The sequence below is a fragment of the Mytilus trossulus genome, chromosome 9 (genome assembly GCF_036588685.1).
Source record: "Mytilus trossulus isolate FHL-02 chromosome 9, PNRI_Mtr1.1.1.hap1, whole genome shotgun sequence".
Taxonomy (NCBI): Eukaryota; Metazoa; Mollusca; class Bivalvia; order Mytilida; family Mytilidae; genus Mytilus; species Mytilus trossulus.
In genome coordinates this window covers 12,429,545-12,447,909 of record NC_086381.1, presented here as the reverse complement: position 1 = coordinate 12,447,909, position 18,365 = coordinate 12,429,545, and the positions used below count along the sequence as shown (strand labels likewise).

The 18,365-nt window shown below is 32.6% G+C and overlaps 1 protein-coding gene across 1 annotated transcript; it reads left to right on the top strand.

Moving 5' to 3' along the window:
• Positions 1–2,741: 2,741 nt before the first annotated feature.
• On the top strand, positions 2,742–7,648 carry LOC134683595 (galactose-3-O-sulfotransferase 2-like). The gene is made up of 2 exons (XM_063542903.1): positions 2,742–2,852; positions 6,313–7,648. The coding sequence occupies exons 1-2, from the start codon at positions 2,830–2,832 to the stop codon at positions 7,646–7,648; spliced, it is 1,359 nt and encodes a 452-aa protein (XP_063398973.1). The 5' UTR covers positions 2,742–2,829.
• The last annotated feature ends 10,717 nt before the right edge of the window (positions 7,649–18,365 follow it).

Sequence of the window (18,365 nt, the reverse complement as noted above, 5' to 3'; positions counted from 1 at the left end):
ATCTTTGTAATATCACCAAATAAAATATTGATTATCATGCTTATTTTCGAGATACGTGAGGTCCAAAAATTGTAAATGTTTTATATTTTGTTGAAATTTTGAAGGCAGCTTTAAAATGTGAAAATATCGTATTTTTAGCAAAATTATATGCCCTTTTCAATTCAAAATTATGTATAAAAAGAAGATATGGTATGATTGTAAATGAGAAACATCTTCACAAGAGACAAAATGACACAGAAATTTACAACTACAGGTCACCAGAAGGCCTTCAACAACAAACAGAACACAAAACAACAGCATAGTCAGTTATAAAAAAACCCGATATGACCAATGTAAAAAAATTCCAAGGAGAAAAATATCGACATAATTCATGCACAAAATAATGGAAAAAAATGTATATAAAACAGCAACAAACTTCAACAACTGAATCACAAGTTCCTGATTGAAACATGCACAAACATAATGTGGCAGAGTTAGGTAAAATATGTTAGTGGGCGCCCAACCCTCCCGCAGAAATAAATATTTTAAGACTTTTATTCAGCATTTCTAATTTTGATAAACGTGTGTGGTATCGTGTTTAACAAGACAATTACCTCATAGGCGGATCCAGAGAGGGGGGCTGAAGTGCCGGGCTCCCCCTTTCGTGTTGAAAATTTGGTTGATTATGTGTGGAATCACTGAACCATGACTGTAACGGATCCCCCTTAGGTCAGTCAGCCCCTCCTTATGAAATGTTTTTGATCCGCCACTGTACCTGTGTTGCTGCATGCAATTGATCGAGTTTACATGTTTATAGAAGCATAACTTATATTTTCCTTTCATTAGACAAAAAATTGATGAAAGGTTCCTTACAATGAGTTGTTTTATTCAACATATCGGCGAACAGGAAATGGCTACATATCGAATGAAAAATTCTTTACTTGTTACAACTGAACTCAATCAAGCTGCAGATGTAAAAATTGCTTGTTCACTACAACTCGACATTATAAAGCTACTGGTACTATTAATCGAGCCAAGAAAAGTTTGACAAAAATGTCCTTTAACAAAGTAATTAAAATAAAATTCGAGGATCGACAACTTTTTCAAGCTGTAGACTTATTATCAAATCATTCCCTTTCATGGAAGCCAATAAAATTTTGACGAAAGTTTTCTACCAAAAATCTCTCTGACAGAGCCAAGCGGTTACGTCTAGACCTGTTTTCGCCTTCAGCGACGTAGGTTAAATTAGAGACTTTTAAGATACCAAACGGACATTTAAGCTCATAAAAAACAACCAAAATTTTGACGAAAATTTTCTACCCAATATCTCTCTGACAGAGCCAAGCGGTAAGGTCTAGACCTGTTTTCGCCTTCAGCGACGTAGGTTGAATTAGAGACTAAATTAAGATACCAAACGGACATTTAAGCTCATAAAAAACAACCAAAAACACAACCAGCAGTATCCAGAACACAAAAAAGAAAACTTTATGAGTACAGACTGAGAAACTCGGACCCCATCAAATCTCATATGTGCAATAATAATTAACTTATTTTGCTCCACATGTCGAATTGTTCTTGAGCTCGCGTACAGATGAAATACAAATGTTGGGATAAGAATATTGTTCTGAGATGCCACTTTCGATGAGAAGAGGACGGGATATCTGTGGTGAACAAATTCACACAATTTGAAAATATCAGTTAAAATCTGGGAAACATATATTCTATAACGGGAAATGGTTCAGGAAAGTTTACCGAGGTCTCCCAAAAAAAAGCAAATGAAGTGAGAAAACCAATAACTCATTGCATTCAACGACATCAAGTTTTTGATTTTACACCCCAATTACCTTAATTTGTAAGATTTTAGCCATGTGATTCGTTTTCTTTATATAACGTTAATATTATAGAACTAGCAAAAAAGTGACAAATTAAACGTTTAATATCGCAATTAAAAACCCCTTATGAAACTATCGACTTTTAATTCATCTAATATACCTTATAAGTTAATTACAGTATACATTATTTAAAGCACGCATAAAAATGATCTTTTTTCTTAAAATATATTGATCGTATTGATTGCTTGATTGATAGTTGCTTGCTTGTTTAATGTCCAGTGGCAAATATTTCATGTGTAATGCTCAGAACGACTACAACAGGAAAATTAGGAATTTTGAATAGGATCAACAATAAAGTTTAAAAAGGGAAATCTACGGATCTCTCAAAGATCGAGTTGTTGTAAGGGTTTTTAACGTGTTGAGTGCGTAGTTTGATCAACTTGCTTGCTATGTTTGCTTTGATGTTTACAAACTATAGGTAGGTGGAGTTTTAGTCTTTTTGATACTGGGATTTGACTGGATAATAAAAATTGACATGAAATGAAGTTAATGTTTATTGTCTAGTTAAATTCCAGTATATAGTAAACAGACCGAAACAGACTACTTAACTGCTGTTTACAACATCCAAACAAACATAGCAAGCAAGTTGTTAAACTACATATGATGTCTTTGGACAGCAACATGACGTGCGTGGTTGAAGCAAGTAATGTACGAAAGCCGGACTGTGGCGTGACAACAAGACAATAGAACAAATTATAAAAATCAATAAAAATACACATAATAACACAACCTATGTCGTTTGTCACAATAGCACGACTTTATGCGAACAACTTTTGTTTGTTACAAAAAGAATTGAACTCTAATATTTTTCCTATATATCTTTTCATTGTCTGGTCAGTCTTAAATATATAATCTTCTTAAACCGTAACATCTTGTTATTGCTTCTTGTCTTGTCTTTTTACCTTGTGTAGCATATTGATGTGGAAACTGTATATTAAATGATAAAATTTGGGATAAAATGTATACAAAATTTGCATATAGGTGAGTACTTTGACGTCGCGTACGGTGTTGGTGTTAATTTTGATAACGTTAATTTGACTTTTTTTTCATGTTTTGTATAAATAACGCCGTACTTTTTTCATTTCGTGCAGCTAAACAACACAGCATAACTTATATAAGCGGATTGCTTGACTTGCTAAGTATAGAACAGAAATGCAAAAGCAGCACATATATCTGAAAGTGTTGTTAATTTAAAACAGAAAAATAATATTCCTTTAAATAAAATATCCCCTTGGAGCAAAAATAGATAATTTTCAAACTAGTCCCGAAAACTGCCTCAAATTAAGGATAAAAGGGGAGGGAGAGGATTACAGGGAAATAAACCTGTTAAGAAAGTTTTGATTATGCATCCAATGACATATTTGTCACTGAACGTTTACAAGGCAATCAATCAATACCAAAAAAATGCGTTAATTTGGGTTACGCTATCTTGTAATCAATCATTATTATTTGATATATCAAATTGATTATCTGTTATATCAAATTGATAATCTGTTTTATCGGTAATTCGTATATTTTCCCTTTGATCTTACTGCATAAAATTTTTGAGTATCAATGTACTGGCTGTATCACTGAAAATATTAGGCAATACATTTTGTGACGTCATAATTACCGATAAACAGAATAATAGGTAGTTTCGTTTTTGATACTGACTATATCATGTGGAATATCTTAACTCGCCCTAACGGGCTCGTCTAGATATTCCATATAATATAGTCAGTATCAAAAAGGAAACTAACTACCTATTATTCTATATATATCAAATTGATAATCTGTTATATCAAATTGATAATCTGTTATATCAAATTGGTAATCTGTTATATCAAATTGAAAAACAATGATATCATTTTTATCGGAGTGGTCCATGTCAAATTCACCTCATTTTTTCTTTAGTCAAAACTTTGAAGAAAAATAACCAGACAATGAGTCTAATCGAGTTGTATAACGAAAACTAGTATCAATGTCTGCCTAGATTTACATATGGGAACGGTTAATGTCTTTTGACCGTGCTTTTTCTACAGTAGACATATACTGGCTGTATCAACATTAATGATTTACAGTCATAAACACACGAACCTAAATGTTCACTACGTGACATAATATATAGGATGTGTCAACTTCTGTTCATGTAAGAGTGTAATGAACGAACGATTTTATGTATCTTATGTATGAAATTAACGTATACGTGAATGATAAACGAAGGGGAATGACATCAAGTTTTTGTATACTCCGTTCAAGATCGACATAATATACTATATAGAAGATGTGGTATGAGTGTTATAAGTGACAATGAAACAATTAACCATCCTAATCACAATGTGTAAAATTAAACCGTTATAGACCACATCACGGCCTTTAACACGGAGTCTTGGCTCATGCTGATTAGCAAGCTAGCACGGGACGGAAAAAATACAAGTGTAAAACCATTCAAACGAAATTCGACAAAAAAACGAAAAACGAGAAATGATTATGAACCACATCAACAAACGACAAAACACTGAACATCAGATTCCTTACTAGGAGAAGTTCAACGAAATGTTGCGGGTTTCAATGTTTTAATATGCGTCAACCATCCCCCAACATAAAATATAAGTGTAAAATCAAAATCAAAAAAATATATATATGTGCCTAGTCGGAAAACATAAGATTTATGTGTATGCGATTTAGAAACATGACGAAAATCGTGGCTCGTTGAGCTTTTCTTATGTTTCATAGCGAGTACAAATACATTTTATATTTTCCGACAATGTACATATCTTGTTTTAATCACGTCTCAATTTGTTTTTAAAGTAATTCACATAGACAACGAAAAGAACCCCAAAATAAACACAAAAAGAAATATTCACATTACCGCCTGCTCAAAGTGTAAAAGTGTTAAATCTTTTATTTTTTCTGAAAAAATAAAATGCATTTAAAATTTGATAATTATCTAGATACTGCCATGCATTAAAACTTCATCAGGTTCACAAGTTTGGTACTCAGAGTAAAATTTGTGGTGTTAATACGACCATATTAGCTAAACGATTATGATAAATTGTTATAAAGTGTAATGTTTTTTCTAGCCATTAAACCAGGTTCAACCAACTTGTCCCCCTAAAATATTCTGTACTAAGTGAGAAATATGGCATTTGTTATCATATAGTTCGTTTTTTGTATGTTAGTGTTTATTTTCATTGCACGTCATTGTTTCTTTTGTTCCTTTGTTTTCCCCTTTATAGCTGATGTGTTTCCTCGGTTTAAGTTTAAATCCCGGATATGTTTTCTCACAGATTTATGAATTTTGAACACCGGTATACTACTGATTCCTCTAATTATACTTTATAGAGATTTTCATATCAGCTTTGACGGGAATCGGAATGAAAGATTTACAGATTCATCGTAATTAGTTAAGGATGACTGATATATTTCAAACGTTTTATCTATGTAAATATACCGAGGATTGATTCATGTATCTGATAAATGGCATGTTTCACCTTGCAGTATTATCCAACAATATATATTACCAAAGAGTATGAGATCAATGTAAAACTAAAATTTGACTGAAGAATAAAAGCAAAAGTAGTATACCGCTGTTCAATAGTGATAAATCGACTGAGAGAAAACAAATCCGGGTTACACACTAAAACTGAGGCGAACACGTTAGCATTAAGAGGGAAACAACGAAACAACCGAAAAGTGTAACAAAAACAAACGACAATGCAACACACGCAGAAACGAACTATCAGATAACAATTGCCCTTTTCCTCAATTGGTACAGGAAATTTTATTGAAACATGGTTGATTGAACCTGGTTGTGTGGCTAACAAAACCTCGCGCTATTATGGCAATGTTGAATATTACACTTAACTGACAAACATAACATGACAGGAATACATTACAAATAAATGCAAGAACATACAGGACAGATAAATACACAAACAAACAATACAATAGTACATTTTGACAAGCAAACCACAGAAAAAAAACGAAAACGTAAAATAACCTAGGACAGCACACAAAACATCACAACAGAAACTACGAACTGTACGTCAATCGACTGGATCAACGCTACAAAAGTGACGTCAGGGGTTAATTTCTAAAAAAAACAATCATTATACACAATAAAGATCAAAGGGATATTACAGGTGTCGACCATTGTCTATTCATATTTGCTTTTGGTTCTTTAACTTTTTATAACTCATGTTTTCCACGCACTACTATTAATTCCCTTTGATGCAAATCTAGTTTGGACTAAAAATTAAATCTACTTTGGATTTGAAAATGGATTATGTTAGCAAAACTCTTTAAAAGTCATATTCTTGTGACTTATTTCAGTAGGTGCTGCGAAAAAGAATGTCTTACAAATGTGCTGAACTGGTAAAATAGAAAATTACGAATTGTAACGATCCTATATTCATCTATAAAAAAATGTACAAAACCTTCTTTTTTTTATAAATTTCAGATTGACTATTTTATCTATACCGATCGTCATGCTTACGATATATGCATTACTTCACGAGGGTAAATATCTTTCAGCCACCAAGTCAAATGTGGCCGATGAAAAACAACAAAACATAACTGTTCACAACTCCGTCAAATCTATATTTGTTTCCACTTCTCCGTCATCTTTCTCTCAAAGAAATGAATCAAGAGTTAGAATTGGGCAACTAACATCTGAGAAAAGTGTCGTGCTTACATCATTGTTAGACCCTAGATTGGTCTCGACAAATTTTTCACCCGAAATTAAAATGACTAAAGTATCTTATAAACGAGTAGCATTTCTGAAAGTCCACAAGGCAGGAAGTACGACAGCACAAAACATATTTCTACGTTATGGCGAATCTCGCAATCTCACGTTTGTACTTCCAAAAATTCGACAAGATCATTGGGATAATGTTATCGGTTTACAATCGACTTTGAATGTCAGAAATATTCTACCTCCTCCAAAAAATAAAACATACGACATATTATGCTGCCATGTTTTATACGACAGTGAAGCTTTTCATAAGTATATGCCAAATGACACAGCGTATATAGGCATTGTTCGTGAACCATTTGATCAGTTCCTGTCGACCTTGAATTATTTCAGAGCTCCATATATTTTTGAAAAAATAAAATCACAAAGTAAAGTTTTAAAGTTTCTGCAAAATCCTGCTCAGTATGAAAATGGTTTACCATATAAGTGGTCAATGACAAACAACAGAATGGCTGTTGAATTTGGATTTCCTTCTAATCTCTTTCGTCAATATTCAGAAGAAGAAAGCCTGGACTATTTGAGAAAACTTGATAAGGAATTCAAGTTTGTGATTATAATGGAATATTTCACTGAGTCTGTAGTTATGATGAGACGCATATTGGGCTGGACTATAAAGGATGTTTTGTATTTAAAGAAAAATTCAGCACAAAAGTCATATTCATTCGCCGATAACACTCACAGACATATGTACGAAAGATACGCTAAGTTAGACTACGACTTGTACAATTTCTTTTACAGACGCCTGTGGTCACAGATTCAAAAGGAGGGCTTAGACTTTCAATTAGAGTTGTTATATTTTGATCGATTACGTAAAGAAGTAGAGGATTATTGTATGTATACACTAGATAAAAGAAGCGGTTATTTAATCGCAGCTTCTATGTGGTCTCCGGCATTTGTGATTTCTCGTGACGATTGTGATTATCTTGAAAAGAATGAGTTGTTTTTTGTGGAGGGGATAAGAAGGCGTCAATATGGGTTCCAAAAAAGAGGAAATTTGATGGAAGCTGTATTTTCAAGTTGGAATAGATCGCATACAGGATGATTTTTTTTAATATACAAGTGTGGACACAGATGAGTGTGGATAGTGTGTTTGGATGTTTGACAGTGTCTTATGACAATAAAGTTCTATGTTTTTCCTATATGGTGTTAATAACTGTGTTGCACGGTGACAACCGATCTGAGCATTAGGAGTGTTATTTATTTGATATTTTTTTATGTTCAATACAGACATGGGGAGACAGTAATTACATTAGTACCAAATGATTATGATAGAACATGTTCTACATCTTTGGTTTTGGATACATTTTGTAGCTGGGAATTGTTAATTTCTGTGTCGATTTGGTCTCTTGTGGAGAATTGTCTCATTGGCAATCATACCTCATCTTTTTTTATATGTATTTGCTTACTATTGGTATGGTTCTGTTTACATTACTTTGTGGTGGATCGTCAGTATCATTAGTAAAAAAAAAAATTTAAATGTCGAATTTCTTCCTCAGATTAGAATACATTTATTGGTTTTAAGTAATGACAATGGCTTAAGTCTGACATGATTATTGGGGCTAAATAAGATCGGAAGTAAACCTCTGTGCTGATTTATATCAATTCTTTATATCTCCTCCAAAGCTGGTCGAAGCAAAGACAAATTTTGAGCAAAATAAAAATGATTTCACCAAAAGAACCTTTGTGAGCATGCTTCAAAGACTCATAACTGCTCCAAAAGTAATCTGATCGAATTTGAAGCATGTCAAGCAGATATCATCAACATCTACTTAATCAATCTAATTAAAATATTGATCTCTGATTACGTTATACTGCTCATATGCAGTATAACGTAATCAGAGATCAATATTTTAATTAGATTGAGTATTTTTATCTGATAAAGTTATGCCGATTAAACGATACACAGTTTTCTCTGCTTTCAACTCTTTCTGATTGAAACCGTCGAACTGGAACTTATCAATTATTGGTAATATTAATTATTTGAAAAACAAAAGTTCCTGGAATGGAGTATTTTTTTAATCAACAGCATTGTCATATACATACATGTATTAGTTGTAAATAAAATTGAATTCTTCGATTCGCTGTTTTACGTCTTGCCGGCTAACAAATTGAAAACTGTACCTATACGCCTTATTTTTAGTCCAGATTTTAGTATTTGTATTGTTACATTGTATCTTAGAAAGTCTAAACTGATTAAAATTTGACAATTTAGTAGTTTCAACCCTGTGGATACGACCCGTGTATATAGCATATTAATCCTGAATACACCGTTTGGTGGTGCACCTGTCAGACGCAGAACGTACAAATAAGGTAATCGGTAACAGGTGAATATACTATTAATTTTTGGTATCGGTCACGATCCGGAACTTCTGAATTATTGGCAATATTAATTACGTGGAAAACAAAAGGGCCTGGAGTGGTGTAATTTTTAATCTACACCTTTGTACTACATTAGTTATATATAAAGTCGAATTCTTTGATTCGTCGTTTTTACGCGATGACGGCTGACAAATTGGACCTCGTAATTTTAGTATTATAGATATATAAGACTAAAACTGACATTCAGTCTTTACGATATCTTCATTCCCAAAGTCATTTTCAAATCTGACTTCATGGTAAAATAAGATTCCATATCTACAACCAATGAAAAGGAAATATCCCTCTAATAGACTAGCATTTAAATCAGTTTTCGAAAATGGAAGCTTGGTCACCGTGGAACCTAGAACAAAAAAAAGGGAAACAATATATCTTAAATATTTCAAATGCATGTACATGAAATAATATTAATCTCTAAAATTCACCATATTGTTCCCTTTTTTATCTTCTGTTCGATACTGTATATCCAGTGGCGAATCCAGAAATTTTCTAAAGTGGGAGCCCACTGACTGACCTAAGAGGGGGCTCGCTCCAGTCACGATTCAGTGATTCCCTATATAAGCAACCAAATTTTTTCTCAAAAAGCAGGCCCCCCCCCTAAATCCACCTCTGATATCAACCTCTAGATGTCTTTCAGTTTAGTGTGGGTTGATGTTTGATTGTTGTACATGTTACAATTACATTCAGTTTAGTGTGGGTTGATGTTTGATTGTTGTACATGTTACAATGAGCAAAGCCCATACCGCAGTCAGCTATAAAAGGCCCTGATAAGACAATGTAAAACAATTCAAACGAGAAAACTAACATGTCTGTTTAAGGTTACATCATCAAAATATATAGGGTAGGTAGGTAGGTCGGTATTTTCTTTTTATTATTTTGTCCATTTTATTTTTTGTGCCATGATTTTGAATTGTGTGGTCCGAGTTGTCCATGGGGCGAGAGTTCCCCTATTTATAATGATTGGATTATTTCTTACGACGGCAATAAAATGGCTTAGGGTGGGTGCTCAAAATAGGATCGGTCAGGTACCCATAATCAAACATATATTTTTTTGGCCTTACCGAGAGCACCATTGAAATATATACAAATCACGGATCGGATACGCATCAACTATATTTTTATCGCAAACAGTAGAATTTTATTACATAATGTGAAATGTGTGGGATTGTGCAGCACGTGTCATCATGACATGTGTCCCTTCGCGGCCTTCAGTTTTGATTATAGACTAGAGAAGAGACTAAATGCGTATTAACCTGATGTCAAATGAAGATATACGGAATTTAAATAACGTTGATCCTTTAAATGTATGAAAAACAAAAACATATGACAATTGTTCACATAAAATAGATATTGATAGTAAAATTTTCCAAATGAACGTCCATTGAAATTATCAAAGTCTCTGATGAATATTTCCCGCGCAAATGTCATGGAATAGACCAAAACGAATTTTAGGTGTGTGTTGTCATTAAAAAAATCGGGTCAATGAACACAGTTAGATTAAATATATAAATATGTTTACTATATTTATATTGGTTTTTCGGAAAAGTGACTTTACCAGATTTTTTTTGTGGCAAACAACGGTAAATAGCCTATATCATCTTGACATGACATATGAAAACCCCTTAAGCATAATGGTGTGTGTATGGAATAGTCCATGGAATTGTCCAAACCGATACAGGTGAAATACGTAGAATAATATTGCTGTGTCTATTGAGGACACAGCAATAAAATCAGATTTAAGATCCTTATGAGCCCGTAGTAAAGTAAAAAAAAACTGTAAAAAGCCTTATTAAATGATATTGCTCGATTAACCTTGAAGTGAAGACTAATAAAAATTTGCGTGTATAGTGAACCCCCTAAATAAAATAATACTGTGTTCTAGACCACTTCCCCTTTCGGTGATCTACAGAAATGATTTTTTACTATATAGTATGTTAAACAGAATGTTGTCCTCAGATAAGACCCTCATGTTACATCTTATATTTCACCCATGTTCTTTGTATGTCCAGTAAAAATTGAAATGTTCCGTTAAAATGACACAAAAAAATCAAAAAAATCAAACATGTATGAATTTTGAAATTGAAATATTCTCGCTTAGGATTATATATACAAATGTATTGTACTTTTATCGAGAAAAAAATCTTTAAAAAGTTTTCATTTAGAGTCAGATAGTACACTTTTCTTTTAGCCATAAAAAGAGACATATTTGTATTTATATATCATTTTTATGTTTAATTCAGCATTCCCAGAAAGAAGCCATGTGTGTCTCTATTTCACGTAAAAACCCATTAGAATGTATTTCAAAATCATATGAGACTGGACGCAAAAACACAGAAAATTATCTTCCTTACCTGGGGAAAAAGTGTAAGGTGTAATGTTAGCTATCATGTGACATTGGAAGTGGTATTTTGTAGCCAATCTCCCCCATATATAACAAAAGTCCACCGAAAGTGAAGTGTTCTTGGTGCATGTAAAAAAGTATATACCGGTATACACAATATTTCGATATCATTTGAAAACGGAATAGAGAACCGGCAAGTGGCAATTCATCTTCCTTACCCGAAAATTTTTAATGAAAACTATTTTTTCTCGGAAAATTATACTGTACTGTAAGCTATCATATGACATTGGAAGGGACTTTTGGTACATCGAGAGCAGCCAATTATTTCACTTTCTTTAAAGCAAAAGTCACCAAATCGTACATATTTTTTTATATCAGTGAAACTGAAGCTTTCGGTTGACACTGGACACATTCTTTTTTTAAGAAAAATAAAAAAAAATGTATAAAAGATTTCCTTTTTTAATTCTTGATTAATTATTAAAAGAAAGAAAGAAAAACTTTTAAATGCTCTCTAAACAACTAGTCTTTAATATAATGCATAGTTATATTTTACATACATGCAGTTAACACCCAGCAATAATAAAACCACTTAGATTTATGATAATGACTTATTGCAATGTGGCTTATTTGATCTCAACAAATAATATTGGTTTCTTGAAGTTATTGTTTGTCAAATTTGTTTTCAAACAAATTTATTGTACGTTCAATAGAAAGCAACATCTTGCAAATGGGTAATTTATCATTCAGGTGATAAACAGAATGATATTACAATCGAATAGTATAATTATGAAAGGATGCAGTATGTCAGATGGAGAGGTTATTAAATATGTGATACAACGTTGAAAAGAAGATGCACTAACGGGTAATAAATAAAAATTGAAAAATTAGGATTCATATCATTCACCGGTTTTTTGTTACTCAACATATGTTTATATATAATAGATACAAGAAGATGTGGTATGAGTGCCGAGGAGACAACTCTCCATCCAAATAACAATTTATAAAGGAAACCATTATAGGTCAATGTACGGCCTTCAACACGGAGCATTGACTCACACCGAACAACAAGCTATGAAGGGCCCAAAATTCCTAGTGTAAAACCATTCAAACGCAAAAACCAACGGTCTAATCTATATAAAAAACGAGGAAAAAGTATAAATTACATACACAGACGACAACTACTGTATATCAGATTCCTGAATTAGGACAGATGCAAACATTTGCAGCGGGATTAAAAGTTTTAATGGTACCAAACCTTTTCTTTTTTTCTGAAACAATAGTAAAACATCACAACATAGAAAACACACGGTAAAATATCAATTGGAAGTCTTAACTCAATAAAGAAAAATGTAAATTAACACACTATGAACGAATAAATTTGATCTGCGATACCTTTATACAAATACATAGTTAATAAAATATAAGGGGACAAAAATTCAAGGCCAAAAAGCAAACAAACAAGTCCAATACGTTATATTTAATCAAATCATAACACATTGTGATTACTAAATAGAATACTTTACAACACACTATTACTGTATAAATTCAGAAATTATTGCGTGCATTTATTATTGCAATTTTGTCATTCTAGACTAAAATGCAATTTAACTTTGGCGATATTGAGGAAAGTCCGAGTTAATTCATATTAAAAACTTCAAAATTCGAGTTTGGATTATTGTGATTATTAAATAACGGCAACAGTAGTATACCGCTGTTCAAAACTCATAAATCCATGGACAAAAACAAAATCGGGGTAACAAACTAAAACCGAGGGAAACGCATTAAATATAAGAGGAGAACAACGACACAACACTGAAATGTAACACACACAGAAACGGACCAAGCATCAGACAAAATCCAACGAGAATAACAAATATAACATCAAAACCAAATACATGAATTTGGGATAGACAAGTACCGTGACACGTCTTATCGCAATGTGAATTTACACTAAAAAATAAGAGAAAAATAACGACGCGACGTCAAAATGTAACACATACAGAAACGAACAATAATATAACAATGGCCATCTTCCTGACTTGGTACAGGACATTATTACCCTGTCGCATTTTCAGCATTAATATAAGCATTGCAATAATTTCTGAATTTACAGTAAACTTGCAAATCTAACATTACTCGACTTAATTTCAATCTAAAGATTTGTGCAACATTACTTTAAAAAAGTAAAGATAACAAAAACAACGAACTCGAAGGGAAATTTGAAACAGGTAGTACGTTATATTACATGGCAAAATCAGAAGTTAAAACACATTTGATGACTGAAAAACAAATGTCAGAATCCTGACTTGGTACAGGCATTTTTATTTAGAAAATTGTGGATTAGACCTTGTTTTATTGTTAGCTAAATGTGGTATTTGTATAACAGTTGCATTTTATTTCATTATACTGACAGCACTGTGTGAGTAAAATAATCAGACATAATAGGGAAAATAGTTATCAAAGGTACCAGGATAATAATTTAGTACGCTAGACGCGCGTTTCGTCTACATAAAACTCATCAGTGACTCTCAAATCAAAATATTTATAAAACCAAACAAGTACAAAGTTGAAGAGCATTGAGGCTCCAAAATTGCAAAAAGTTGTACCAACCGTACAGAAGTTATTCGATTTTGTGTTTCTCTCTGTAGTTGTGTAAGTTGTGTTTTGTGTACGTCCACCAGCAGTGGCATCGCCCAGTGGTGTTAAAAAAAATAGTACACAAAACACAACATAAAAAAATATAGACTGACCAAAACAAACTTTGTTGATTTCACAAGCTCCACTGGGGTAAAGCTGATGACCGTAATATGGATAAGGTAATCTATGCCTGGGATAAGAAAATCCATAGTTTTTAGAAAAATTCTAAGTTTTGTAAACAGGAAATTTATAAAAATGACCACGTTATTGATATTCATGTCAACACCGAAGTGTTGACTACTGGGCTGGTGATACCCTCGCGGACGAAACGTCCACCAGCAGTGGCATCGACCCAGTGGTGTTAAAAGTTATCAAAGGTACCAGAATAACAATGAAGTACAACAGTCAATATTGTAATATAATCTTAATCACTATAAAACAAATAACTTTTTCAACAAAGAAACACAAAGGGGCATAAAGACAATCTATAGTTAAAGTACCAAACAAAATTAAACGAGAAGAATTCGAAATTGACCATAGCACAATGACAGAATGTAAAAGTACCGATCCACATCGTACGTATATATTCAAAGTTAAAAATGCATATCATGTAGTATATGTGAATTTGATACAAAATATTCATCATCAAGAACTTGGTAAAATCCAATAACATTTTACTTAAACAGGACGAGTCGTGCTTTTTTGATAACTTTTGCTCATCAACTTTCTGCCCCGACACTAGTGACGTTTTTTAATGTCTGAGTGGCATATTAAAGGTCACATACCGAATATTGTAAATAACACTTTAATTTTTGCATGGCACGTAATATTTTGTAGTTTGTATCGACGAATATTTTTGAATGCTACATATTGCAGCATGGCAAAACACGATTGCTACCACACATACCGGCATATCAAGAAGCAGTATTTGGTTTATAAAATCAGGTTCGAACCAGCTGAAACCCCATTTGGTTGCCAAAAGCTATCATTTGAACTCGGAAAATATTTTGGTTCTGAGAATATGATTGTTTGGTATTATTTTTCTATGAGGCAATAACGTAGAATTTTACAACCATATAGGTAATAGTACGGCTTTCAACAATAAGCAAAACCCATACTTCATTGAAAGCTATTCCAGGCCCTGTTTAACAAATGTAAACCAATTCAAACGAGAAAATCACCGACCTGATTTATGTTTAAAACAATACAATTAAAAAAGGCAAATGTGATATACCGCGACAAAACAATTGAAATACAGGCATTCTGACTTGGGTCAGACACACAGTGTATTTGTTTAACCGATTTCTTAGATTTCCAATGATTCTGAATGAATCCTGGACTTTTAAATGCTTAAGACAGAACCAAGACTTTTAACACGGATAAGTTCTAATAGATCATATGGAATTATTTTATTTTTATTTTTGAACATTTTGATCCGTTTTATTATTTAAATAATCACAGTGCATTAAATTGATATATTTATAACTGTACCACAAACTACAATGATTATTACAAACAAAACAACAATAAACATAGATTTAAATTATCTAATTTACAATATAATATGAACCATTAATATATTCCCAACAGAACGTATTACTTATCATACCGCAAACAATAGCATAATTAACTCACAAGCAAACTCACAGGCAAAGCGTTTTATTGTCTTGTCTGTCTTATACAACACTGAACACTTTCTGGGTTTTGGTTTGTTTTCTCGTTGTGATTTTGAGATTGTTCGGTTCAGTCTTGAATTGGACCTGAACTTTTACAAGGATAGCAATATAGAACGTCCTTCTGTTAGTGCCATGCAAGGTTAAAAGAACGCTTAAAACGTCAAGCAGGAGTTACGAACAACTACATCAAATTATCTGCTCGCCAGTGATAGAGGTCGAAATATATGTGTTCTCGAACGGTTTCATATTCCATCCCGTAGCTTGTCCCATCAATAAGATACATTTCTTGACAATTTTAAGCATCTGCATCGAGGAATAAAAAAAGATTAGTCTTTTAATTACCAACGTAAACAAATAATTCGTAGTTAGGGCTGCTAAAATCGGTTAAATACCACTATTCCGACAGTCCATTGGTCCGACAACCTATTGCTCCGACAGTCCAATGATCCGACAACCCATTAGTCCTGTCTGTAGTATTGCGTATATGTCATAACATTTCTCAAGAAATCACTCCGTATATAAATTGCATAGGTAGTTCGATTACTTTCTATATACTCAATTCGAAATCTGTATATAGATTTTTCCAAATTACAGGGTCTTTAAAGAGCATATAAATCAAGTACAGCAAGTGAAAGTGTTAGCTACAGATCATTGATGATATATCCGCCCAAATATTTCGGTATTAACAGAAAGTTGTTGAGTTATGAATCTGAAAAAGCACCACTTGGTTTAGCTGACTGATGATAACATTGAAATCAAATTTAAGAAAGCCGTGTGTTGTAGTTCTAGAGAAAAATGTTATGAACATTTTCAACTTGGCTATAGCGACCAAAGAGGGCGGGTAGTGTTATCAACTTTGATATATTTATTTATGTAGTAAATGGTGGTGAAACTTCACTCCGCTGATACGCGAAAGGTCTGACTAGTAAAAAGAAGATAGATCAAGACCAAAAAAAACCCAGCGAACTAGAACAGCACAGGAAAGGATGACAGTGGACACCCAAACGCCGGGTTACAAACTAAAACTTAAAAAAAAGTATCAAATATAAGACAACTAAGACACAAAAGAAACAAAACTAAAGAAAAAGTATCAAATATAAGAAAACTACGACACAACAGAAACACAACATTAAAATGTAACACACACTGAAACGAACTTAAATATAACAATGACCATTTTCCTGATTTGATACAGGACATTTTAAAATATAAATGGTGCAATGCCACGCATTCTCTTAATACTGGGAGTGAAAATGTGTAGCAAAACTAACTTGGGCATGGTTGGAATGAACATATGAGAATAACATAGCGTACTTAAAACATAATTGATGCTACGCATGTGTGTAACATTGAACACTTGAAGAACATTTTGGTAATTTTGGTATCGAATGAAAAATAAATAGCTGGTGATCATTGAAGACCTGTTTGAAATAATAAGATAAATTGCATGCAATTGTAAATATATAGTACATGTAGCCTTTTACTCAGTTACAAAGTACCTGTGTTTGGTATTGCATGAGTTCTGGGAACCAATACGCTGTAATGTTAAATTTAAGGTATGTTAATGTTTCAGCATAATATAAGCTAAAATAGTTCGTTAACATCAAATATCAAAAGTCACATTATTTGAAGTTAAGAAAAAAGAGATTAGAATGCGTCAATGTTTTTTCCGGGAATACCCTCTTGACCCCCTGGCTTCACACATTCGCAAATTCCTTTTATTTTATAGATACAAAGACACATATTTTTGACAAGTTAGGCTCCTAATGGCTTTATCCTCTCTGTTGTCAAGATGTATCCCAATCTTAAGGAAAAACAGGTACAATATATGTAATGAAAATATTGTTCATAAGGAATAAACAAAAAGCTCATACTTTTATCATAAATGTGTTTAATTTTTGCAATTTGAATCCCTACGGAAATAATGTTTGTAATTTTATATACATAAGTCTAGTCTGGTCACCATTTCTTTCGCGTTCACAATCAACCTAACGCGTTGCCTAATCTTTCACGATCAATTATTATTAGAAATAAGCATCATGTCCAGAACCTGATATTAAAAAGAAATCTTTACGTTGCCTAAGAGAGTTTAACTACTTGATTTATCAGGTAAACTTGATAACGTCTTTTACAATTTTGACGTCGTTAAAAAGTCCCCTCAAACATTGTAACGTTCCTGAAAATGTCTTCTCATGTTTAAATACCGTAATAAAAGTACTAGTTACGGATCCATATAGTACGGGGTTATTTGAGAATGGAATGGTGATAATTCTAGTAATCCCTCTAATTCTCTAATTTGTTTTCATCGAGAAAAAAGATATATTCGTTTTCAGATCTGCTGTTTTCAAATATTATTCGATGTTATTGTTGTACACTTGGGCAACGTATATTTTATTGTGATATGCTTTACAACATATGGTATCGATATGCAATACGGGTGCACTAATATAACTATATTTTATCAAATCAATGCTTATTTTACTTAAAATGGTACCAAACACATGACTTTAACAAATTTGATTCGTTTAATTTTTATTAGATTTTGACAAAATAATTACTTTAAACCTTTAATGAAAATATAAAAATTCCACACTTTATCAGAAAAAAAATAATTGGATATGTAGCAACGCTAATTTTGATCATTGAGAAGTTTAATATTTCCTTAACAATAGAACGTAACAAAAACGTGCAGCTGTTTTGTACATTGTGATCTCCCTGTAGTTTTATGA

What these genes read in the sequence shown, in the direction of transcription:
- LOC134683595 (XM_063542903.1), top strand. Translation starts at nt 2,830, where the DNA reads ATGTATACAAAATTTGCATATAG. An exon ending in TATACAAAATTTGCATATAG is followed by an intron (nt 2,853 to 6,312) that starts GTGAGTACTTTG and finishes TATAAATTTCAG; the next exon opens with ATTGACTATTTTATCTATAC.